The 23,608-nt window shown below is 49.2% G+C and overlaps 7 protein-coding genes across 7 annotated transcripts; 6 read left to right on the top strand and 1 right to left on the bottom strand.

The window, feature by feature from the left end:
* Nucleotides 1-661: 661 nt before the first annotated feature.
* Nucleotides 662-3,557, top strand: BU24DRAFT_481483 (uncharacterized protein; the record flags this gene model as incomplete). Its single annotated transcript, XM_033533176.1, has 8 exons — nucleotides 662-690; nucleotides 867-1,348; nucleotides 1,402-1,431; nucleotides 1,484-1,752; nucleotides 1,818-2,433; nucleotides 2,490-2,534; nucleotides 2,597-2,774; nucleotides 2,833-3,557. The coding sequence occupies 8 exons, from the start codon at nucleotides 662-664 to the stop codon at nucleotides 3,350-3,352; spliced, it is 2,169 nt and encodes a 722-aa protein (XP_033382449.1). The 3' UTR covers nucleotides 3,353-3,557.
* Nucleotides 3,558-3,770: 213 nt separating this feature from the next.
* On the top strand, nucleotides 3,771-4,554 carry BU24DRAFT_315275 (uncharacterized protein; the record flags this gene model as incomplete). The annotated part of the gene is made up of 2 exons (XM_033522866.1): nucleotides 3,771-4,262; nucleotides 4,330-4,554. Coding segments are annotated over 2 exons (717 nt in total), but the record flags the coding sequence as incomplete, so codon positions are not given.
* A 1,060-nt stretch (nucleotides 4,555-5,614) lies between these two features.
* BU24DRAFT_462924 (uncharacterized protein) lies at nucleotides 5,615-6,040 on the top strand (the record flags this gene model as incomplete). Its single annotated transcript, XM_033532058.1, has 1 exon — nucleotides 5,615-6,040. The coding sequence occupies one exon, from the start codon at nucleotides 5,615-5,617 to the stop codon at nucleotides 6,038-6,040; it is 426 nt and encodes a 141-aa protein (XP_033382447.1).
* Nucleotides 6,041-6,109: 69 nt separating this feature from the next.
* On the top strand, nucleotides 6,110-6,499 carry BU24DRAFT_462923 (uncharacterized protein; the record flags this gene model as incomplete). The annotated part of the gene is made up of 1 exon (XM_033532057.1): nucleotides 6,110-6,499. One exon carries the CDS (start codon nucleotides 6,110-6,112, stop codon nucleotides 6,497-6,499), a length of 390 nt encoding a protein of 129 aa, XP_033382446.1.
* Nucleotides 6,500-10,770: 4,271 nt separating this feature from the next.
* Nucleotides 10,771-13,334, top strand: BU24DRAFT_210172 (general amino acid permease-like protein AGP2). Its single transcript, XM_033521927.1, has 3 exons — nucleotides 10,771-11,460; nucleotides 11,559-11,700; nucleotides 11,789-13,334. Exons 1-3 carry the CDS (start codon nucleotides 11,112-11,114, stop codon nucleotides 12,975-12,977), a joined length of 1,680 nt encoding a protein of 559 aa, XP_033382445.1. The 5' UTR covers nucleotides 10,771-11,111; the 3' UTR covers nucleotides 12,978-13,334.
* Nucleotides 13,335-19,095: 5,761 nt separating this feature from the next.
* Nucleotides 19,096-20,360, top strand: BU24DRAFT_409877 (uncharacterized protein; the record flags this gene model as incomplete). Its single annotated transcript, XM_033525947.1, has 2 exons — nucleotides 19,096-19,798; nucleotides 19,852-20,360. 2 exons carry the CDS (start codon nucleotides 19,096-19,098, stop codon nucleotides 20,358-20,360), a joined length of 1,212 nt encoding a protein of 403 aa, XP_033382444.1.
* Nucleotides 20,361-20,852: 492 nt separating this feature from the next.
* On the bottom strand, nucleotides 20,853-22,478 carry BU24DRAFT_481478 (putative amino acid transporter; the record flags this gene model as incomplete). Its single annotated transcript, XM_033533175.1, has 5 exons — nucleotides 20,853-21,670; nucleotides 21,719-21,910; nucleotides 21,958-22,219; nucleotides 22,269-22,317; nucleotides 22,420-22,478. The coding sequence occupies 5 exons, from the start codon at nucleotides 22,476-22,478 to the stop codon at nucleotides 20,853-20,855; spliced, it is 1,380 nt and encodes a 459-aa protein (XP_033382443.1).
* Nucleotides 22,479-23,608: the final 1,130 nt, after the last annotated feature.

The raw sequence follows: 23,608 nt of genomic DNA, 5'->3' as shown, positions 1-23,608 counted from the left end.
CTACGAAAGACTCGAAATGAGTCAGAATTCCCTGCAGAATGGCTTAAGTGCGAGGATATACGAGTATACGGAGGAATTAATTGCTGGGGATTGGTGATGCAGAGGCAGGATATCTACGTAATACATCCATTCAAAGGTAGTGGAGGCTGGCTTGGCGACCGGAGCCCGTGGATTCCGCCTCATCAACAGTCCAACCACCAGTAATTAGGCCAGGCAGATACTTTCGATATAGTACAGAGTAGTTTAGAGCAAAGCAAAACGAGAGAAAAAAAAGATACACTCATCGCATTTTGTACTTCCCAGTAATACTCAACGCAACCCATTCAGAGCAGAGACATTACGAGTACCTCGCACATGTCGATACCCATGGAGTAAGGCTTCCAGCAGTCCGTTCAGTACCGCAGCAACAATACAGTCACACTTTGCGCACTCCACCACACTGTGTTCTCATCCAGCCTCCTTTCCGCTCCACTCATCGCATCGCTTTCCTCGCGTTCCGAACGCCAACGGCATGCCAAGTGCATCCTGATTACTCCATTATGGATTCCACCACAGGCAAAGACGAGATGGATGTGCTCGTTGCCGCTGATGGCTCCGCTCGGATCCAGCGCGCCTGCGATGCCTGCAGATCGCGTAAAATTCGCTGTGACCGTTCAACCCCATGTTCCAATTGCAGAGCAAGCAAATTGAGTAAGCCAATCTCCCGCACACTACCCTCGTTACACCAGCCTGTTGTGGATAGTCACCTAGGTGCTTGTTGGCATACGGAACCCATGACATTGTTTCTTTGAGATCCTGCTAATATCAATTCGTGATGGTATAGCCTGTCAAACGACTGCTCCTACACAAAAGGCACAGAAGCAGAGGGTACACATTTCAGATGAATATGAAAAAAAGATTGACCGTATCGAGGATCGGCTCGCGGGCATTGAAGCCGTCCTCGAGAAACTCACAGTCAAACTTGAGAATATAGATCTACGCAAAGATAGTCCTGAGCAAGGCAGTCAGGGCCGCTCCTACAAAGCGAGCAGAAGCCCAAATTCGATTGCCGAAGTGCAGGTGGGCACACCAGCTGCATTCGAGGGCGAGACTACCATGCACACCCAATCCAGCTTTGCACGAGAGGTGCTTGAGAAGGCCATTGGGAGCACACCCTCCATCAGCCAAAACGCCGAGATCAAGGCCACGCTTAACTCCTTGCAAGACATGGTAGGCAGGCAGAATGTTCTCACGTCTGCCTCCACCGAAGCAGCTGCATTCTTCGAGAAAAGGTTATCTGAGAATGAGGCAACAAACTTGGACCGGCCGCCATGGGATATCGTGGAGAGCATTCTAGATCGAGCAGCTAGTGAGTGAGACAGGTATCCATGTCATTAAGATGTTCTCGCTAATACACTCTAGCGCAACCAACTATGTGCCTCGCTGTCATATGTGAGAATATACGATCCCTACAGCATGCAGAGTATACATTAACCCTGGCCAGTCCCGTTCCTGAACTTGCAGAATGTGAAAACTATGATGCGAGAAGTATATGATACCCCCGAGGAATGCTCACCATGCCGCCGAATTTTCTGCTATGGAGTCTTGTATAATCTCTTCACTGAGTTCGTATACTATGACATTCCTCAATCCGAGATGGAAGATTACCCAGAGTACACACGCCGAAGTCGAGTGCAGATGGAGATGGGCATGAGCCAATTAGACCTGCTAATCCCAGCCTCATACGAGAACATTCAAGCACTTCTGATGGCGGTAAGTATGCTTCCTGCAATTTGACACTATTTTCCCATTTCTAGAAGCATACTTAACTTGGGCAGGCATCCTATACAGTAGAAATAGCAAAACCATCTCTATGCTGGATCATGAACTCTACAGCCATCGGACTTGCTACTTCTCTGGGCTATCATCGCATATCGTCCATGAAAGATGACAGTGCAGAGGAACGTGCAGCAAAGATACACAGCTTCTGGTTTATATACACTCTAGACAAAATGCTTTCTCTTCGGCTGGGCCGTGCTTCATTAATTCAAGACTGGGACATGTCATTACCATTCGTCGTACCTGGCGAGTTGGGCCGCTCCGCCAACTATCTCAAAGGATTCGAAATACAGGTATACTGGATAAAAGTCGCGCAGATACAGGGTCGTATATACGAACAGCTATTCAGTCCTGCATCATTTCTAAGACCTCATGAGGAGAGAGCACGTATCGCTACGGAGCTCGTGGACGCCATGAATCAAGCTTGGTCAGAACGTGGCAACGGCAGCATCATCGATTTCGTCGACCGCGGCTACCGCCACCGCCCCCCCTCTGCCCCGTCCAGGTCTAACAATCGTGGCCCGCCAATCCCGGAGTTCAATGCAGGGGGCACTCCAGGCATACAGCCATCGGCTTCGCATAGCTCACCATTCAGTACTGCATCATCCAGAAAGGGTACGTAACGATAAGTGACATGACTTCTACGCCCTAATAAATGCTTACATGCATAGGATGCGTAGACTTTGATGCTATTGGGGACGTTTTCTACTACTCAGGTATGTTCATGTCTTACTTAACTCAGCAACGATGAGAATCTGACCTTCCGGTGCCCATGCAGATGTGGTTCTCCACTACTCTAACACGTCACTCATCCAGCGCGCCATGAGTGCGGACAATGTTAGCTTCAGTGAAGAGTGTCTGGAATCATCTCGAGCTGCTTTGAGTGCTCACCAATCGTGCAGTAAGCAATTCAATCACAAAGGAAACGAGGTCTTGTGGACGGGCTATGTTCATTGGTATGTCCTTGTCCCTTATACTTACCAAAGTGCGGCTAGTGACAAGAACACTGTATAGGGCAATCTTGCAAGCACCATTCACACCCTTCATCGTCTTGTTCACAAACGCAGTTACACATTGCCATGAGCAGGATCTGTACTCTCTCTCGGAGTTTGTCCTCTCTCTTGAGACATGCAGGAGTACCTCTGAAGGCGCTGATAAACTATACAAAATGTGCCACCTATTCTTGCTGGTAGCAAAACATTACATTGAAGCGAAGACCAAGGAAGCTGAGGCCCATCGATCTACCGCCGACCCAGTGGGCTTCTACGGAACACAACGCGCCCAGAACGACTTCAGCGGGATCAACGTTAATCAATTCGATCCGTATTTGAGTGCGCTTGGCCTAGCACCGAACACGACATGGCCCGTTACATCGTACGCTGCAGAATCAAGTGATCATCTAAACGCGTTCGATGGAGTTGCAATGGGACAGAACACGGTCCAGGATTGGTTTTCCGGTAGCCGGTATATCATGGGTCTGATGGAAGGGGACGATATCAGCATGCCAGACATTACCCTACCACGCAATATGTGAGCAATATCTCGACTGCGTCGGATTCACTTGCGATACAAAGCTGTCACGGGATCAGGATGGGCTTTTCTACAATTCATACCTCGGAAATTGTAGCTCTGTGGCACACTTGGCCATTGAGGCAGTTGTTGCCACCAACAATGACAATTTTCCTGTTTTGGTAGATCTGCCCAGGGGTTGCTCGATGTGATCGCGACCTCACGTGCCTGCTACCCCGCGGTGGACCGTGCTGTGCTCATGGATGCCTGATGGATGATGATGGCTGCGATGATCAATGTTTACAGGTAGACTCTGACCATTGCTCAACTATAAATATGCTCTGCTTCCGACCAAAATTTGAGATGGTCATCCGTCTCAAATCCCATCACGAAGTGGTCGCCTTCAAAAAAGATTAGCAACTGAGCGCATTCCTATGGCTGCCCCAAACCCGCCGTCCGAAAGTATCGCACACGACGACCTGTGTCCAGTCTGTCACCTTCTCCTCTACGAACCTGTCCGAACACAATGCAACCATCTTCTCTGCGGGTCGTGCATGGCACAATGGGCGGATGCTTCTTCCCTGAACCACATCAGCCCATCCAATGTCGACATTGACCTGGCCGATATCGAGGCCCTGAGCGATCGAGCAAATTTGCAAGCAAACTGTCCAATGTGCCGAACCGCTACGACGGCAGCGCTGGACCGCGATCTAGCAAGGACATTAGAGGAGAAATATCCAGATACATGGCGTGAGCGCGCGGTGGAAGAAGACGAGGCTCGCGTGGGAGTCGCCGGTATCGAAAGCATGGTAATATTGATAGGCAACAAGCATAGTCTGGTACGGGCATCGCCAGGTTCGGACAATCAACATGACTGGACATTTTTCGTGAAATGTTCCAGATCTGAGATCGTGCATCAGATTCGCATAAACTTGGTATGTTTTGTTCCAGGATATGGGTGTTCTTTTGGTGTAAGGTGATATATGGTAACAGGCTGGATAGCACCCTACGTTTCACCCTCCCCAGCTCACCCTTGACGGCCCACCATTCGAGGTCCGTCGAGTTGGTTGGGGCTACTTCAATATCGAGGCGAAGATCCTTCTCAAATCCCCATACCGATGGGTGACGGAGGGAACTGATGCTGGAACAGACATCCTCACTTTAGACTGGATGCTGAACTTTGAAGACCGAGGCAGGCAAGGACGAGTCCGAGCTAAGGTGAAGAAAGCGCGCGGCCGGCGAAGAGGAGTTGATGATAGGCAGCCCAGCCCAGTGCGGTGGCCACACATGGACGATAACGCTTGAAGAAAGGAAGTCGTGATGATGTTGAATCTACGTGATGCGTGCCTCTAGCTGGGTAACACATAATTTCTAGCACAGATGTGACGTATCAGTTGCATTCTATTGAGGGGAGTTTTTTGTCTATCGGTTTTTTGTTACTTGATCGACATCCAAAGGATACATCGTAGCTGTTGATACTGAAGGTGATCGGGTCATCACTTGACAAATATAAATGCATGCTACCGATGTGCTCCTCCTGTTTGCTAATCATCATGAGCCAATTTCACCTGCAACTGCATTCGTGATATCGACGAATTTGAACGAAGATAGGCATTCTGGCTGTGTTAATAATTTCTGTTACGATTAATTTATCATTGCTACATTCGGTACAAGGCGAAGTCGGGGGTCAGCATTTGGTGCAATCCTCCACATGTTGAAGGATTCCCGTCTGGGGCATTTTCTATGGCTCTCGGGGTCCAGCCCGCACGGTCAAACTTGGCGAGCTGACCCTCGTGGTTGGTGTGCTAATAAACACTTCGAGCACGAAGCGAGCGAGGTGGCATATTGAACAGCTTCCCCCCATGTTTGCGAGACGATCTCTCCTACTTGTAACAATTGTACGCCAACGGCAGTTGCTACGAACAATCACTTGCAATTCCAGTTTACCGATTCTACCGGGCAACGCGCACAAAGGTTGCCAGGCCGAAAAGAGTACCCCGTACCTTTGTGCTGCGCATGTGAGACTGAGAATAGGAGGCGGTGAGAGCGAGCACTGCGCCTCGGGAATTTTCCACACGTAATTTATCCATGCAAAAGAGGGGGTTAAGGCTGAGCGAGGAAAGGGACAACAAGGTGTTTTGATATATTGAGATCGCAACGACATACCTTTCAGACATCCGTGATTGCGCATTGAGATACTGTCTCTCTTATTCCCACGCGACAACTACTACCACTGCCATCGCTACAACTACGAGCATAGGAGGATACACTGAGACCATTCTTTGTCATGCTGGATGTTTCGCGCGACAACAGCCGAGGCACAGCAATAACATCGCCCGTCGAACCAACAACAACAAACGATCAGCTCCAGAGCGACTTCAGTGCAGCAAGCACAACCATACCAGCGCTGACAGTCTTCGAGTCCGACCAGTCCGGTAGCTATAGGACCATGGCGCAATGCGCAAAGACGCTGGTGAGCGTCCCGGTGCAGGCATTGTGCATTTTCCTCATCACGCAAGTCATACAGTACGTACATCTGTGCGTCGACGCGGTCTACGATTTCACGGGGAGAAGAGCCAGGTCGAAACTCAGTGCCGTTGCTTGGAGCAAGCTGTCCATCGGCCTGTTGCTGCTGAGCGCCTACCATGCGGGGCTACTGAGGTTGACAGTCCAGGGGTACCGGAATCTAAGGAAGGGAAGCTTGACGAAGTGAGGCCCGAGGAGATGCAGGTTAAGACAAGACAAGGGGATAGTTGTCCAAGCACTTCGATGTTGTCTCGCAATGCCAAAGGCCCAAGGCCTTCGCCTTCACTCGTGGTGGCCAGGACTACGGGGATGTTGGGGCAGGGCACCGCAGAGGAGCATTGTCGCCGAGGAAGCGCCTATAATCATCATTGCTGTTGCTGCCAATGCTGCTTGGAACAGGGGAGACACAAGGGAGGATGCAAGGCTTTCGCAATATACCAGCCATGACTTTGATCAAACAACACCGTGCGATGTCCGGTCAAAATCCGGGACATTCGAGTCGATCAGGCCCAAGGTCGGAGATAAGCACCTGGAGTTCACTGCAACGTATTTATCTAACCGCACGAAAATGATCAGGAAGACATGGGCTGAGGAGAAGGATGATGATGAGGGGACGATGAAGCCATATCCCCTCGGCCGTGGCTGAGCACAACTGCACGGAACATAGTTCTCCTATGCGGAGTCGCCCACACCAAGACGAGAAAGAGGCGTCCAGGTACAATGACGGGTTCAGCTTCACAACGGGACGAATTCATAGTTTCCTCCAGGCGAAGGGGGTGGGGGGAAAGACCGGATCCGGGGAAGACAAGGGGTGCATCGTACTCGAAGGCTTCAGTGCTGTCGCCCATATTGTGAATTCAAGGCATCTGATAGGACAATGGGCTTTTGGATATATTTCCATTTGCAGCTATATAATGCGGTGCGGCCCGTGGCCCATACCTACTATCAATGACGATGACGGATTGGAACTGGATTGATAGCGGTATCAGCGAGATCAGGGGAGCTAGGTCCATCAAGAAGCATGTCACCATGAGGAGATAGGAGTGAACGGGTCCGCAATGTCAAGGGTGTTCGTGTCCGTGTCGCATCAAGATATCAACACTAGCACGATAATCACTATCAAAGTATAGACAAGAAGTGTAGATAAGATCTAGATAGAGAGCAATCGACGCGGGTGATGTCCGTGTAAGCGGATTGTCCGACGGAAAACTAGGACCAGACGTCTTGTTTGGCAGCGCGGGTGATTGCTGCACTGCTTGGGTGGATGTGCGGATCCGGCGTCAGGAATGTGTGCACGTGAGCGAGGGTGCGATGCGTTGGGGTTGGTTGTGATAATTAAGAACTATGGGAGGAGATGCCTAGGTAGGGTAGGCGTAGGTGTTGTTGGTAGACACCGTGACAAGCGCCAGGCGCAGGGACCGGCCAATCATGTACTTGTACCGCTGTTCACTGCTAAAGGAACAATGAAAGGAAGACGATCTCGAACACGGAGGGCGATCCAACCGCGGCAGCCGGAAAGAGAGCCTTTTGGGTTTCGTCTTTGGTGGTAGAAGACTTTGGGTACGAGGGATAGTTTGTGGTAGACCGTAGAGGGATTGTACGTACGAGTACCTACTGTATTACATGTACCATGTACCTCGTAGTGTGCAGCGGATGGCGAGCGGCGAGCGGCGGGGCGGAAGTCTGGAGTTTGATCAAGAAAATGAACAAGCGCATGCCATGGCAGAGGCGCAAATAGCTTGAACTAGAACCTGAACCGAAATCCCAATCTCGAACTTTGCACAGCCTTTTTCCTCTTCGATTAATGTGATCATTAAAATTTGATGTGATGGACTAATCTCTACCGGTACTCCAAGGTACGAGTAGGCTTTAGGTGACGCTGGCTACTGGTGAATGGTATTATCATTACTATTACAATTAACAACAAGAACGATGATTCCGGACACTAACTGCGCATGGGGCTGTCGTGCCGCACGCTATCGACCTGGCACTGGGCAATAGTGGTGGACAACTGAGAGTCTACAATTACAGTACCCATTAAATAATGCCAGGGACATGATCTGACCCACAAGTGGATTGTAAGAAATTTCGAAAGCTCGGTATCCGATAGGTCGGGCGTGAGATTTTGGAGGAATGTTGAGGCTCTTCGTTTCTTTCTTTCCCTTTCTCTCCCGTCTCTAAATAGCTATATTGGCAGTCGAGAGATGCCGGATTGAGAAGGGAGGCGACAATACGGCCACCAACTATTTGAAAACCCAAGTATTCCGTGTTAATTCTCCCTAGAGGGGGTCTATTATCGATTTGAAGCATGTTACCAATTCTTGTGTGAAACATTTTTGCCTTCCAGCGATTACGTTCGAAAGACAGTCTTGTATGCAGGTACCTACTGTGTATGTTGCTGTTTTTTTCTCTTGGCTGGTGAATAACCGCACCGCAATGCTAGGTATTCATAGATACGAAGTAAGAAAGGACTACTCTACCAAATGTGTGCGGCAATACACATGCTGCGTAGATAGATGCACGTTCTTGGAGCTGAACGGGTCGGCCTCGCCATCAGTCCACTTACACCTACACGCAGTACGCTACGCCCGTACGCTACTCAGTAGCAATACACTTACAGCCACTACTCGCTACATGTTATCCGCCTCCATGGGCCTCCATTCCCTAGAGCCGGGGTGATGGTTCGCTCGGAAGAGGCCTTGTATGAGAAAGGACAAACCCGATGAGATGGTGGAGGAGGAAATCAAATTGATTTGACGCTGCGGCAAATCAAAAAGTTGACACAACACAACAGAGTTGATTCTAGACCAGAGAGACTAGACGGGAGAAGGCAAACTGTAGAGATGTGGCGTGTGGAGGAAGAAATGGGAAAAACGAGACTGGGGTACTGCGTAGTTTAGCTGGCTGAGGCGGCCGCCACTCGACAGACAGCCAGACAAATAGTGCCTCCAACGGCGACGGCGGCGGAGGAGGCGGCCAGCTGCGGCAGATGTAGATTTCGAGATATACGCATGTAATAATTATTTTTATTGTGAAGGTACGCATGTTCGCCAACGAGTACTCCGTACTCCGTAGGAAGCCTATTCTGCACTTGTAACGTACAAGTACATGATTACAGCACAGACTCCGGAGTGTCCCATAGTTAGAGTGAGTGTCAGTGTTCACTGTACGAGTACAAATACTGTACTCTGTTACAGTGTGAGTACGAGTATGGTTACGTATGCCCAGACTTTTCTTCGGGTCAAAGCTGGGAAAGCGGGAGAGATTGACAGGGTCGATCTGCATCAAGAGTCAGGACCACGAGCAAACCATGTCCATGTCCATGTTCATGGCTCACGCTCACGCTCATACGAGTATGCACCACGACCATTTCTGGGTTGAAACAGACCGACATCGAGTTAAGAACGTTGGTCTCTGTGGGGTTAGTTAGGTGGTGGCTGAGGGAGGATGATGGAACAGAGTTGCGGTCCCGTTTAACAGCCTCCAAATGCTGTCTCTTGAGTGGTTGGGAAGCAGTTCCGCACAGATCAGCTCAAAGAACGGTATCGTACCTTTTCCATTTAAATTACTTGACTGTACAGTGTAACCTTGCCTACTAGTTTGGAACATACTCGTACCCTAGCGGTGTACTGACTGTAACTGTATGTAGCTGTAGTTGCACAGTAGCTGGAGTTGTGGTTGTACCTGTAGTTCGCTGTGGCCATAATTGAAGCGGTAACTGTAATTGCAACATGGTCCGATGTCTCTGATGCGGGTCTGTGCCTATGCATCTTTCGATATTCATCTTTCCCAAGAGTTACCAGGATGGACTACTCTGTATTATTGCTCTTGTTATCATCATCATTATTATTTTACTCACGGCATGGTTCAACAGCGAACTGTGCTCTGTACTCCGTACGCCTACTATATGTGGTGCGACGAATGCATGTGTCGCTATTCTATTTAGGTATCTAACTCGCAGGCGCCTCAGGCAGACAATCTTTGCTTGGGCAAATCAATGCTGTAATTAGGTATATACATTAGAAGTTATCGAGAATCGAGAGTAGAGAGTTCTTGATGGGTTCCAGGGATTGAATATGGATGGTATGGTACGGTATGCATCAGGCGTAGTCTCTATTCACTCTTACCTATCCCCTCTCTCTCACTCTCTCGCTTCCAACAGAACTGACGTTTGCCATTTTACTGTTATTATAATTCAACCCTACTCATAGTCTCGAAAATATCCCAACCAATTCACTTGCCTCATAGTTATCTATCTTTCTTGTATCTCGACCTATCCCATCGCATATGTATATCTTATCCTATCCCGTACAAGTCCCTATAATCCCTCAAGGCTTAAGCACAAGCACAAGACAAGCTCAACTCAACTCAACTCAACCCCCCCAATCCCATCTCATCCCATCCCGTCCGGTGCCCACTAGCACCATTACCGTATCCCACCTCCATCTCCCATCTCACTTACCTTATCCGGCAAGTTTAATCAAGGGTGGCGGGCCATTGAGCTTAGCTTCTTTAGCAACATCCTCCACCGTCCACCCCGTCCACCCCATCCACCACCCATGGGCCTATACCTAGTACATACATCATTATCCTTGACTTCAACCTTCTCTTCACTAATCACTACTGCTACTGCTTCTGCTACCAACATTTACTTGCTTGGCTGGTTGGCTACACAGTATTGTCCCAATTCACTCACCCTCTCCCCCTCTCTTGCCCTCTCTATTACTCCATTCACTCTTATCCTCCACCCCAGTCCCCGTTCCCGTCCCCGTCCAATGGCAATTCCTTAGGTCTACTTTCTTGATCTTCTACACTCCCCTCCTCATCTATAAAGAGTCCCGACCCTGCGGTTGAACTTTCCCACGTTCACTCCCCCACTACATCTTTCTCCCTCTTCCCCATCTGCCCTCCTCCATACCTCTCTCGGGGCAATCCCATCTCACGAGAGCTTGCGCTTCTTCATTGTGCGCCAATCACTCTCTACTTCTCACGCTCATTCTCGAGTGTCATACTTCTATTCACCTCTCGCTGTGACTGCTTCTTATACCTTGCTCTCACCAACCCCAGCCTCACGCGACACTCCCATTGCGATCTCCTAAATTTGGGTTCCCTCGCGACTGTACGACCCTCCCTAACCCCAGAGGAACCATTTCTACTCCACAAGCGACAATAGGCTCCCTTGCCTCCCTCCGCCACTTGCGCCATTCCTCTGGTTTCCCATTGCAATTACCCCACGATCGGCCCCAATCGCACCAGCCATGTCGTCCATGGACGAAGCCAAGAAATATGACAACTTTGTCCACGAGAGCCGTGACGGCGACGACGTCCGTGAGGGTGTCGTCACCGAGAACTCGGATGACCTTCAACGCCATCTAGGCAATCGCCAAATTCAGTTGATCGCTATTGGTGGCTCCATCGGTACCGCCTTGTTCGTGAGCATCGGCGGTGCTCTCAACAAGGCCGGTCCCCTTGGAATGCTCCTTGCCTACACTGGTTACAGCTGTATTCTAGCCATGATCAATAACTGCATCGCTGAGATGGGCACCTACATGCCAATCACCGGTGGCTTCATCCGTTTGGCTGGCCACTGGGCAGACGAGGCCTTGGGTAAGTTTTTCCACATTCTGCAATTCCAAGTATTGCCATATTTCGTCAATACCTTCCCTGGGTCTTGGAGTGAACTAGTTATTAATGTCTTACCAAAGGCTTTGCTGCGGGCTGGAACTTCTTCCTCTATGAAGCCCTACTTATTCCCTTCGAAATTACGGCCTTGAATCTGGTCCTCACCTTCTGGAGGGATGATATCCCGGTCGCTGCTGTGTGTGCTGCGTGCATTGTCCTCTATGCGTATGTCTCCCATCATTTCCTTTGCCCGTCGACTTATACGTCTTGTCCCTACCCTTCTCTGGGATTGTCAGTACTGAAGGTTTTCTAGCGCTTGCAATATTCTCGCCGTCAAGGTCTTTGGCGAAGCCGAATTTTGGCTCTCCGGAGGCAAGGTCGTCCTGATTTTCATGCTGTTCTCGTTCACATTCATCACCATGTGCGGTGGTAACCCCAAGCACGACGCTTACGGTTTCCGCTACTGGAGAGACCCTGGCCCGATGGCTGAGTACCTCAGCACTGGAGCTCTAGGGCGTTGGGAGGGCTTCCTCGGAGCCCTTTGGGCTGCTGGGTTCTGCATTGTTGGTCCAGAGTACATCTCCATGGTGTCTGGTGAGGCTAAACGTCCCCGTGTCTACATCAAGAACGCCTTCAAGACCGTGTACTGGCGCTTCTGCATCTTCTTCATCACGGGAGCTCTCTGCGTCGGCATCATCTTGCCCTACAACGACCCCAGCCTGGTGAAGGTCCTCAAGGGTGGTGAGGGTGGTGGTACTGCTGCCGCTTCTCCTTATGTCATTGCCATGTCCAATCTCGCGGTCCCTGTCTTGCCACACATTACCAACGCTCTCCTACTCACATCCATCTTCTCGGCCGGAAACACGTATACCTACTGTGCCACCCGCAGTCTCTACTCTCTCTCCATCGAAGGACGTGCGCCCAAGTTCCTGAGGAAGTGCTTGAAGAACGGTGTTCCCATCTACTGCTTCATCATAGTCATGGCATTCCCTTTCCTCTCTTTCCTCTCCGTTTCGGATGGCTCTGCCAAGGCCCTGACTTGGATCACCAGCTTGATCACCGCTGGCGGTATGCTTAACTATATCGGCATCACGCTGACCTACCTCGCCTTTTACCGTGCGACGAAAGCCCAGAACTTCGACCGTAACGCCTTGCCCTACACCGGCTGGTTCCAGCCTTACTGTGCTTGGATTGGTCTCATCTGGGAAATCGGTATGGTCTGCTGCTACGGCTACTCCGTCTTCCTTCCTGGCATGTGGACAGTCCAAGACTTCTTCTTCAGTTACACCATGGTCTTCCTCTACCCCATCCTTTACTTCGGCTGGAAGCTTCTCAAGAGGACGAAGATTGTGCCTGCCCACCAGGTGGATTTGGTGTGGGATGCACCTCTGATTGATGCATATGAAGCCTCTTTTATCACTCCTCCGATCGGCTTCTGGACAGAAATGGCACAATTGATTGGCTTCAAGCGCAATGTCCCAGTTGACAAACGCGCTGTATGAAAGAGCCACTCACGGTGCCATCGCAAGTGAGGGAAGCGGCTTTGGAAGCTGTTACATACGCAGAAACTCATATGAAGATACTGACTAACTGGGTTGTTGGTCAAGCTTACATTTTGCTAACAACTGCTTCTTTTACTAGCGGATTGGCTGATAAGGACGTGGACGTGTTGTCTCCGTCGCAGGCACGGGAGTGCCTCAAGGAACTTTTTTTTCATCAATCAATATACCCATTCGTTCATCATTGATCTTAGACTTTTTCTGCCGACATCGTCGTTGAACATCCTTCCACCTTATGCAACGTATACATACATCCGACTGTCAATTCTGCTACAAATGTTTTCCATGCGCCAAGCAGACGACGAGTAATTTGCCACATTAGGCGACACCCGCGCGAGGGTTTTCTTTCGCACGGCCGACTTTCCGCAAAGCAGCTGTATGTGTGCACCGAGAAGGGACGAACGAATCACGAATATCTCACGCGACACGGGAATACCGAATAACTCAGTACTTTGTTGTACATACATAGGTACGCCACCTATCATGTCGTCTGCACAGTACGGAGTACCTACACTACATACCTAGGTACCCAGCAACAGTCTTACCAAGGTTCTCATTCGAGTCTACTTGTACCAGCCCACTGCACTTCTCCTCGGCGCCACGATGTAACACTAGACCTTCATTTCCCTTAGCGCCAAGCCAGTTCTCCGCGATCGATGCGATCCCCATGCACCAATCTCACATTTTTTTCTTCTGTGTGGTTTGCAGTTCACTTGGGCGCAAAGTCTCGTGTCCATCTTCCCGAAGCAGCATACGTTAGGCGCGAGGCAGACATACATACAGGCTCAGAAGGGTTTTTGCTCAGGCAGATACAGTATTTTCGCGCCGCAGCGCATTCAAGACAATTGTACATGCACATGCACCTGCACATGCACATGTTCAGATCCTCAAACCCAAAAGTCCATCCGTACATAGGTACGTACTCGTACCGTAGTGAAAGGGTGGCCTGGAGGTTCCACATCCGAGGGTTGGTCACGGCACCAGTCTCACTAGCTTCTCACGCCAGCCAATCAGGGACAAGGAAAGTACATGACGGCGCGCCTTGACCGGATCGCCCCAATGATGATGGGCAGCAGCCGAATGTGTCTCCGCCGCCACTCAGCCGCCCAGCCGCGCCCTCGTCGCCCTGTACTTGTCTTGTATTGTATCTCGGTCTCCGGTCCCCTCACGTCGTCATCATCAAGATCCCGCCCGCGGCCACTCACCGGTCTGCAAGGAAAGGCTTCGACACACTCTGTAGGCGTACTTGTACTCAAGGCAATTCTTGATCCAAATTCCAACGACTCTGCCAATCTGCACAAGAAACGACCAAAGGCTTCTCCGAACGACAGTCCAAGCAAGGCAGATTCACTCATAACCACGTCCACGTCCGCTGCACGAAAAGGTGCTTCACAGTCCCTCTAGGGCCTTCCCTACGAAGCAACTGCTAGTGCCGTCCTTGTTCCCTGTTTTCTATGGCCATCTGCGCATTCCACATTCAACCGCTTACGTACATCCCGATCCTGCCAATAAAGGACGGCCAGTTTTACTCTTTATTACTCGCAGTCCAAGGTCATGCCGAATTTGCTCCAGTCTGGGGGTGCGTGGGGCACATGCCGACTCCCCACGCCAGGGCGGTCTCTGAGAGGTTTGTTACGACAATAGGATTCACGTACGAGGTTCTTCTCGAGCGTAGCAGCTCCGCATTGACACCTACGGTGCAGCACGAAACGAACGAGTCAACGTCATCCAAAGTGTTTATCTCTGACCAACGCAATTCGCAATAGCGCTGTACGCCGAACGTCTCCAAGGAACACCCATCGTATATCCGGTACATAGGATTATTAGACTACATGTCAACAATACCATTCGTATCAGCTCGTAACTCCCTTGGCACGGGCATACATGCACACGGCGGAGCTCCCTATAATGGGTCGATAAACGTTTCTAGGTCCGCTGTTTCGATGTTTGCGCCCGTACCACTCCTCCTCGCTTGCATTTATGTTCACTTAGGATTGCCTCCCAAGGTCTCCACATAGGCTGCGTTGTTTTCGCAGCACTAACTTACCACATTTGAGGCCCTCGAATACCTTGCCTTAGACATGCGACCCAAGACTGACTGTCAGCAACATCTCATTCCATCTAGGTGATCTAAGTGCGAACCATGCATCTCTCCAGCGCACGTTTGTAAATGCAATTGCAGTCTCGCCCTAAAGTCATCTCGACTCGCCATACCTTAGGATCGGATGCCGACTTAGCCGCAATGTGCGCTCCTGCTCACCTTCTCCACCCATCTCCGCCAGGACGTGTAGATTGGCCCCAGCTGTGCTCAACGAATCCACTTTTCACTTGTAGTCGGGCAGTCGAGGTTCGCGATTCTACATGCCTAATCAGGCCTCTCCGTAATTTGGTAGGCAGCACAACCAACAGCCGCTGTAAGCGCAATTATACCACGGAACATCGTAAGGCCAAAGGAGTATATCGCCAGTAGCGTTTCTACGTGGTCAACAAATCACAGATGGGATAATGTTCAACTACGATGCATAAAGCAAGGAACTGAAGATCTGGATTTCTTGTACAATTTTTGCATCAAATAGATTTGTATAGTTAGAGGCCCAAGTGATCATAATCCTGATATTCAATTACGAGAATATATCTCCATGAAGTCGCACTCGTCTATCCTATTCTCCTAGCTGCACATTATTGTTCCGGGAACCACTGTGATTGCATTGAAGCACACACTACCCTCAACCCTTCATCAACAGCTCTCTCACGATCTCAGTGAGAGACTTTGATCACACTGTACGATCTGGCAGGAACATTGCGCCAGTATCAGCCAATACCAAGCTGGGTCGCAAGATCTGTATCATTCAAGTAGCTTCCCTGATGCTACAACCCAACAGAGAATTTTGAGCCTACGGCCAACTGCTAGCTCGGGTCGACTTTACAATTGGACACGAAGCAGAGGATCAGCCGCGATGGCTAGATCACATTTATCATCGCTCGCGAGTTGCATGTTCTCGTCCCTATCGTTCAGGGCGGCCAGCCCAGGGGAATTTGAGCGTCCAACTTAGACTATTTAATATAATGGTTGCCGGTCTTCTCATACAGTACATGCATATTCTTTCTTCCTATGAGGGTACGATGACCATGTTCCCATCTCCTGTAGCAGAGCGTATTTACGACTCTGAGATCCCTTCACTTCCGTGTCTGCCCTCACTTCATGGCAATCCCAAATTACAAATGGTACGAAGATTTCGTTGCGCACTTGCACGTCTGGTCTCCCCCCCCTCTTCGGTAAATAGTAATCTATCGTTCCTTGCAATCACGGTCATCAAATTCTTCAGACATTTGTACTCAATTCCTTCGGATCATCGGACGAGCGGTAGATTCCCGAGAGAAGACTTATTCGCGAGTTGAGTGACAGTGTGTCACGTCTAGATGGTTCGGAAATTCAATTGAATGGCTGACATGCCTCATCTCTGCTCTTGATTCGGATCCATACGGTGGTACTTTTCACGGTCTTTGATATCAATACAATTGGTTATTCTGTAGTTGGAAGAAAATCTACTCCTATGGCATCTAAACTGTGCCTCGGGCATCTTTTTTTCAATATTTTTCTCCCCCATCAAGGTTTGTAGACGGTTGCGCGTCACATGAACCATCGCATCCGATGGAGTATGTTTCATCATGCTCAATCATCATATTGGATGTGAAGTCATTATTTCGCACATCCCAACCTTAAGGCACAGATTGGTGGCGTAAGAGTAAGATTGTCAACATAATCCAACCCGACATACCATCGTCGCTGAACAAAGCCCAAATACATCAATCCGATGCAAAGGTATCACCCCGACCGAGGAGTGAATGAACAGTACAAGACTTCCTTTCCGGGTGGTGGGCGCTTCGCGATTCATTTTCAACTTGTTCAAATCATACAAAAAAGAGAAAAGACGCATTTCATTACACGCCAATCCAACTTACATATTCTTGGTTTTTTGCAATGCGGAAGATCGGCGTGCACACATTCGTCAATACTCCCGTTCGTGGTGATTATACGAACTTTCACCTGTCAAAAGAGCCGATGTGGAATGCAGAGCGACTCTTGTTGTGCCAGTATTCTGGAGAATCCTTGTACGAACTGGATCTATTGAGGAGCCTATCTAAACTATATACACAGGATGTTCAGGAAGATATCTGCGGGTGTTAGCCATCATTCCATGCTACCAAACATCTAGGTCTGGATTAGGCTTCCATCGCACGACGGCATCACTCTCCTCTGACAGAACATCCGGTCATTGGAGTTCCTCTTCAGTCACGAAGAGCCTCCAGCAGCAAATATAAAGGCAGCCAATCCTACCTAAAGACGAACAGCACCGTTGCGGATGTAGTAGTTGTTACTCTCTAGTTTTCACCATACCGTGTTCATTTACGCAGACCAACCGTCGGCGGTTACCCATTTCTACGAGAGCTCGGCCACGAAACCGGAGACCATCAGCGCCCTCCTACATTACCCAACAAAATATGAAGCCCCCTTTCAGAAACATAGATCGCCAAATGCTACGAGGCTACTGGTAAGAGCACCGTAGTTTGAGTCCGACAGGCCAGGCTCATACATTGGCAAGGCTGAATCAGTTTATGAGGAAAGTGAATTGAATCCTTGATTGTAGTCCTCCCGAATGTGTCATCGTGAAACAGAATATGATTTCGTTGCCAACGGCAAACATAATGAGACATTTGGAGGCTGTTGATTCAGTAAGCGACGGCGTCAATGGGAACAGTCCGGGGGTAAGCAAGGCGACATCGCATTGGACCACTTTCGCCTTCGGAGAAACCCAGTATTCTGAGCCCTTATAGGCAGCGTTCAATTGATGGCTACGTTCAACTGATATTCTTTACCACATTTCTAAGGTGACGAATATATTCTTTCAAGCATTGAAACTGATATTCACAGCCTAGTCTCTCTTCAAGGGCTCCATCCGCTTTTGGTCAGAGATTTCATAGACATTTAAGTATCATAGCTTGCTCGTGTTCGCTTCGGCTTTTTAGTCGGATGTTCGTAGACATCTTCCATTCACCATGACAACATGCAGAGGCGTCTACTCGTCTCACCCTGCGAACACCAGAGATCTACCTTGATACAGGGATTTACCAAAAGCATGATCCGGTATTGCATACAAACATTGTATTTGTTGAGTTGAAGATGTACTCGGTGTTTAAAGCCATCAAACAAGAAATTGCAAGCAGGCCGACAGTTCCAACAGTACCTCCTTGTATTATACAAGGCTAAAACATCATGATCGCCATCATTACTGGGGTACGGTCATCCCCCGTCATCCATTGCCGCCCCCAGATCACGTGCAACTGCGTGACTGTCCGCACAATCACATACGAACATAAGCCTGTATGCGACTTGGAGGTGGTTGAGACGTCATTTGATAGCGCGCGCGAGATATTGTCAAGCTATTTGTTTGTCTGTCTGATAAGTGCGCTCAGGAGTCGAGTTGCGACATGCGGCAAGATGTGTTGCGCGTCGTGCTTCATCGTCGTCTGTCAAACCGCCAAGACGTTTCGCCTTCCCCGCAACCCCTTCCATCCCAACACGGAACATCATCATTGCCGCGACCATATCTGGTCCTTGCACTTCAACGGTAAGATGCAGTTGGTGCCTTGATCGTGTGGCTGTAGATCATCACCTTGAGCAGCCGCCGATGGCTTCAATGCGAAACTATACTCTCCCAAAGCGGTTGCCCCAGGCCACCCCGGTCTCGAAACACATAGTGATTGAAGAGGATCTTAAGCATACAATAAGCATGGCGCGCAGACGTAGTTAAGCATTCGCTACTCCTCCGACATCGTGGTTTTCTTTCGATCTTTTCTCCCTTGCTCCTTCGCTCTCGATGTGGCCTGATCTTTATACCTAACTTTCACTTCTCTCCGCTGAGCGGATTTCTGTTTTACTCCACTTCCCGTTTCGATTCTTCTTTGCTTTGATACCTTTTGTCTCTTCTCCCTCTGAGCAGTGCTCTAGAGCCTTGTTAATCCTGTGTCATTCCCGCTTGACGTTTTAATTTCCATCAAAATGCCACTGTACAGGCGAACCCGGCCCACGCCCATCCAGATTTATCGAAGACAAGAGTCTAGTATAGGGCCAACAGAGACAGGTCTTCCCAGCCCCGAAAGCCCAGACTCGCCAACGGAGTCCCCATTAAGTTCTCCAGATTCGCCCGAGAGCAAAGAAGGCGACATAGAGGGTGATGAAAGCGGTGATGAGGATGAGGAGCAAGAAAACACTGCAAGTCAGTCTGGCGTGCCTGGACCATCGCCGAGTACCTCAGAAACGGGACCAGTCCCTACTTCTATCGACGGAAGCCAGACGACATCCCTAGACCCGAATCTATCAACAAGTACCACTTCCGTCGCTGGACCACCGGAACAAGCGCTGCCAACCACGGTGAACACCAATGGCTCCCCAACCATAACTGCGCAACCACAAATCACAAATGGACCTTCCACACTGGCTTCTGGTAGCTCCTTCTCGGAAGGGTCGACATCGGCTTTGACGAATATTTCTTCAGGTTTACCCAATCCCGGACTAGACCCAGTTACTTCCACTCTAGCGACAAGTACTGTTCCATCTGCAGCACAATCCGAGGTTGCGGGCAACGCTGGTAGCTCTAGCATAGGGCAGGATCAGCCACAAAGAGCTACGCAAAACGATGGGGGCGGCGGCGGCGGGATGAGCAAAGCTGCGGAAGCTTCTTTGATAACCTTCTCGATACTAGGTATTTATGACCACCCATTCTACTTGAAGCCTTCACAATCTCACTCACAACAGGTGGTATCGCTGTTTTGATCGCGGTAATAATTTTCTTGAGAAAACGCAATCGCGCCAAACGACAAAGCCATCTGCGACACGCGGAAGACGCATTCGATCCGGGCAATACTGGTACCCTTCAACAACCCGAGACGGTACACACAAGCCATTTTACTCGTTCAACCACCAACACGGCATCCCTATTTGGAGGAGATCACTACCAGCGACCAGAGACAGTGTCAACAGACAATGGCCGTTCACGCATCGCACCGCCCCAGCCTACACCAAACCCATTTGCGGATCCGCCCCTGAACAAAGCATACGACGTATTACGCGGTCGTCCAAGATCTACCACACTCACCGATCGTGGAAGTTGGACCCAGAATCCATTCCAGAACCCCATCAGTGAGCGATTTGACCCATTTGGCGAGTTACAAGACAAGGCGAGAGCAGAAAGGGAAAGATACATGGAGGAGTTACAGCATGAGCACGATGTTCTCCAGAAAGAAAGGATGGGCTTGTCGAAGTAATTACCAAAATGCGTGCCTCGGTACTTCAATTCTCAGCAAGTTTGTTCCCCCAAATTTGCAAGTCCGTTGGCAGTGAAAGTTTGGGCAAGGGTGGGCGTAACGGATGGGACATTAGTTTAACATATTGATAGAGACGGACCTCTAATTATATGCTATATAATCTTTGACGAAAAGTGCCTGGATATCTCTGTCCTACGATCCATCGAATATGTACAAGCACTGGATGAATTTGTATGAAACATTGAACTCGATCTGTTGCGTATCCATAAAACCATACCGCCTCGCTCACTATCTGTATCACATGGAATGAAAAGGTCCCCAGGTGCATGACGGAGCGCAGCATAGAACTAGACTGGCGATATTCAAGATGTATTTCTTGAGACAATCGTTGTATCACTAAGGAAGGCACTGCACTCGTCCTCTCTTACGCTCGCCGCCAAAGAGCTTCTAGCATACTACATACTCAGTTGCTCAAAGGGGTCTTAGATTGCTTTAATCGAGATCGACCGAATTGGATTTATCTGCACAAGACCATGGATTTGTTCCACTGACGGAGGTATAGCTGTCGATGATTGACACAATGGCAGTATATGATCCGGCTATCATGATGTACGTGCCAATGACTATCACAAACACTGACCAAGAAACACCTATTCTCCATTGTATCCCCCTTTCTCTTCTGTTCCAGTTGTCATGGAGCCACATCGCCCCCATCGGTTGGAAAGACATAAGGGTCGCGAGTAACGCACCAACCAGCGAGACGAGGCTTCCAAAGTTCGGCACTGTAGAAGCAATGACGTAGCCCACGATCGTGACACCAAAGGTACAGGATAACCAGGTAATCCAATGGATGGTCGAATTGGAAACGAGATGTTGAGAATCTCGAAGTGCACGTACAAAAATATACTTAGACGGATAGTGGATAAGAAGACAGGTGCTAACCATCAGCCCAGGTAGGGCAAGTCCGTAGCAGATCCTCTTCAACAAGGGGCCAGCAGATCCAAGGGCAGGTGAGGAAACGTATGTACCACAATAATAGTAGACGACAATTCCAACTACGAGATAGATGCCAGTCATCGTACACTGGCAAGTCAACATGGCTTTTTTGTACTGACGTGGGTCTCTCATCTCTGAGATGATAGCAAAGAAAGCGGGGGTTCCAGAATATGCAAACACAAGTGAATTGATAGCCGCCATGCCTTCATAGAAGGTTGGGTTGCCAATCAGCTTGTAGTTAGATACGTACGGACCGATCTTCGGTGCTTCGGTGGGTCGACCTTGGAGGCCAACAGCAACTGTCAAAGTGAAGACTTCTCATTGTCAGTTCCTGCATGCTGAATAGAGACGCGACAACATACGCGCAGCGAAAATGGAAAGTCCTCCAATCCACGCAAGCCATGATATATTTCCAAGCGTTCTGATGCTTCCAATCGCAAACGCAAAAAATGCGGCGAGTGCGACGAAAATCGCAGTGCATGCTCCGTGCAAAGTGATTGCATTCAAGGCAGTCGAGATACCTGACATACCGGATGCAGCAACGCAAATCCAATCTAGAGAAATTTAGCAAGGAACTCCAGCACCGTGAAGTATCTCTAACATAACATGAATGCAAAACCCATCAACTCTCGCCCAGGCCTTCCTCCTATCTTTTCTCCCGTATCGACAATGCTGTAAACGTCTGCATGATTGCGTTTGAATACGCCGACAATACGTTGACCCCAAGTAGCGATAAGAGCTACTCCAAGTAAGCACAAAATGCCAGGTATCAATCCCAGCTTATCAAAAGCATAAGGAATTGACAGTACACCCAGGCCAACTTGGGTCTTGAGCATGAGCACAAAAGTACCCATCCATCCTATCTATTTCCATTAGCTACGGTTGTTCTGAGTGAATTCATGGGTTTAATACATCACGATAGTTAGGGCCTTCTGCTGGGATTTCGCCAAATACATCGTTGCTAATATTAAGTCGACATCTAGTTCCTCTCTCAAACACACCAGGGGCAACCCCTCTTTGCGTGGTTTGCTGCTCCTGGCTGTGGTCGCCACAAATATCACACTTTATGGAGGCTCGTGGGGAGGCTAGCTCAATATTTCTGGATTCGTCTTTGAGGGGCATGGCAGATCGGTTGTGCTTGAAAATATGCATATGGGGAAAAGAGAGTTTCAAAGAAGAATGACTCAGGAAAGACATTAGTTACTCACGTGGAGCTGGAGAAACGATGAATAGACACAAGCTAGCCTTTTAATGACTTCCGGCGGGTCTCCACCCTAAGGTACATGGACGATAAATTCGGGGTATCTTAGCTTGTCCTTTAAAATAATTGCACTCTCATTGCGCCCTTCCCGTTTTCTGTATCTCCCATTACGATCTTTTTACCCAAATTGGTACTAATCGCTGCTTTCTCGAGCCTTTTCCTGTTGGCTTTCGATTAGTCCTAGAAGAAGCAATACCAATACTGATCAGACCTCGCTTCAGGTCCTGATTATGCAATCATACACTCATTATCAACCCATGGGAAGCAAAGATAGCATTAGAGTATTTGCCGCAATATGGGCAGGCTCATTTTGGGGCACCACCCATCTTCGTTTTGAAGCACCCGCTCGGGAATATGATGGACGTGCGAAGACGATGCATCTCACCGTTCATCAATCTAAGTAGCCATAAGCCCAAAGGTCGCTCAAATTGTTGTGACTAGTTGCAAATAGTATGCGTTGACTCTCGTATAACACCCTGTAGGTGTGCTTTCGACCTCGACTGAATAACCAATACAATACCTGGTCCATGCTAGTCAGTAATCGGGTAGTACTAAACCTTTCAAGAATGAGCACAGCCTGCAGCAATTTGCCATTTTCCTCTCTTCTTGGTTTGTAGCATCGAAAATGTAGATTTTTGAAGATAAGCACATCTAAAACGAACCTTCGGTCAGGGAAAGGACAGAAACGCAAGCCAATGGTATTCACTCAGTAGTGATAACATACATTCGGAAGGTTACAGGGTTTACCCAAGCTAGTGGGTAACCAGTATCTAGTTTTGCATGAGTGCCTCATGTCTCGGATTTTGACGTGCCTTAGCCAGTCTATAGCTCGTTTCAGATCCAATTGACATTATGGCAGGCTTTCGATGCTGGGTCGTACATATTCTGTCGACACAATGTGTCGGCTTACAACTCTGGGAAATTTCCAGCCCGCCATTTATAGGTTACATTGCCTAGTTCCATACCAAGACTAGAGGCTACCGTTGATCTC

The sequence above is a fragment of the Aaosphaeria arxii genome (genome assembly GCF_010015735.1).
Source record: "Aaosphaeria arxii CBS 175.79 unplaced genomic scaffold BU24scaffold_5, whole genome shotgun sequence".
Classification (NCBI taxonomy): Eukaryota; Fungi; Ascomycota; class Dothideomycetes; order Pleosporales; genus Aaosphaeria; species Aaosphaeria arxii.
The sequence above is the reverse complement of the archived record's forward strand: the minus strand, read 5'-3'. Positions and strand labels throughout refer to the sequence as shown.

Excerpts from the sequence above, each read along its gene's own strand:
- BU24DRAFT_210172 (XM_033521927.1), top strand. The coding sequence starts at position 11,112 with ATGTCGTCCATGGACGAAGCCAAGAAATATGACAACTTTGTCCACGAG. Across the intron at positions 11,461-11,558 it reads CTGGGCAGACGAGGCCTTGG|GCTTTGCTGCGGGCTGGAAC; the intron begins GTAAGTTTTTCC and ends GTCTTACCAAAG. Across the intron at positions 11,701-11,788 it reads GCGTGCATTGTCCTCTATGC|CGCTTGCAATATTCTCGCCG; the intron begins GTATGTCTCCCA and ends AAGGTTTTCTAG.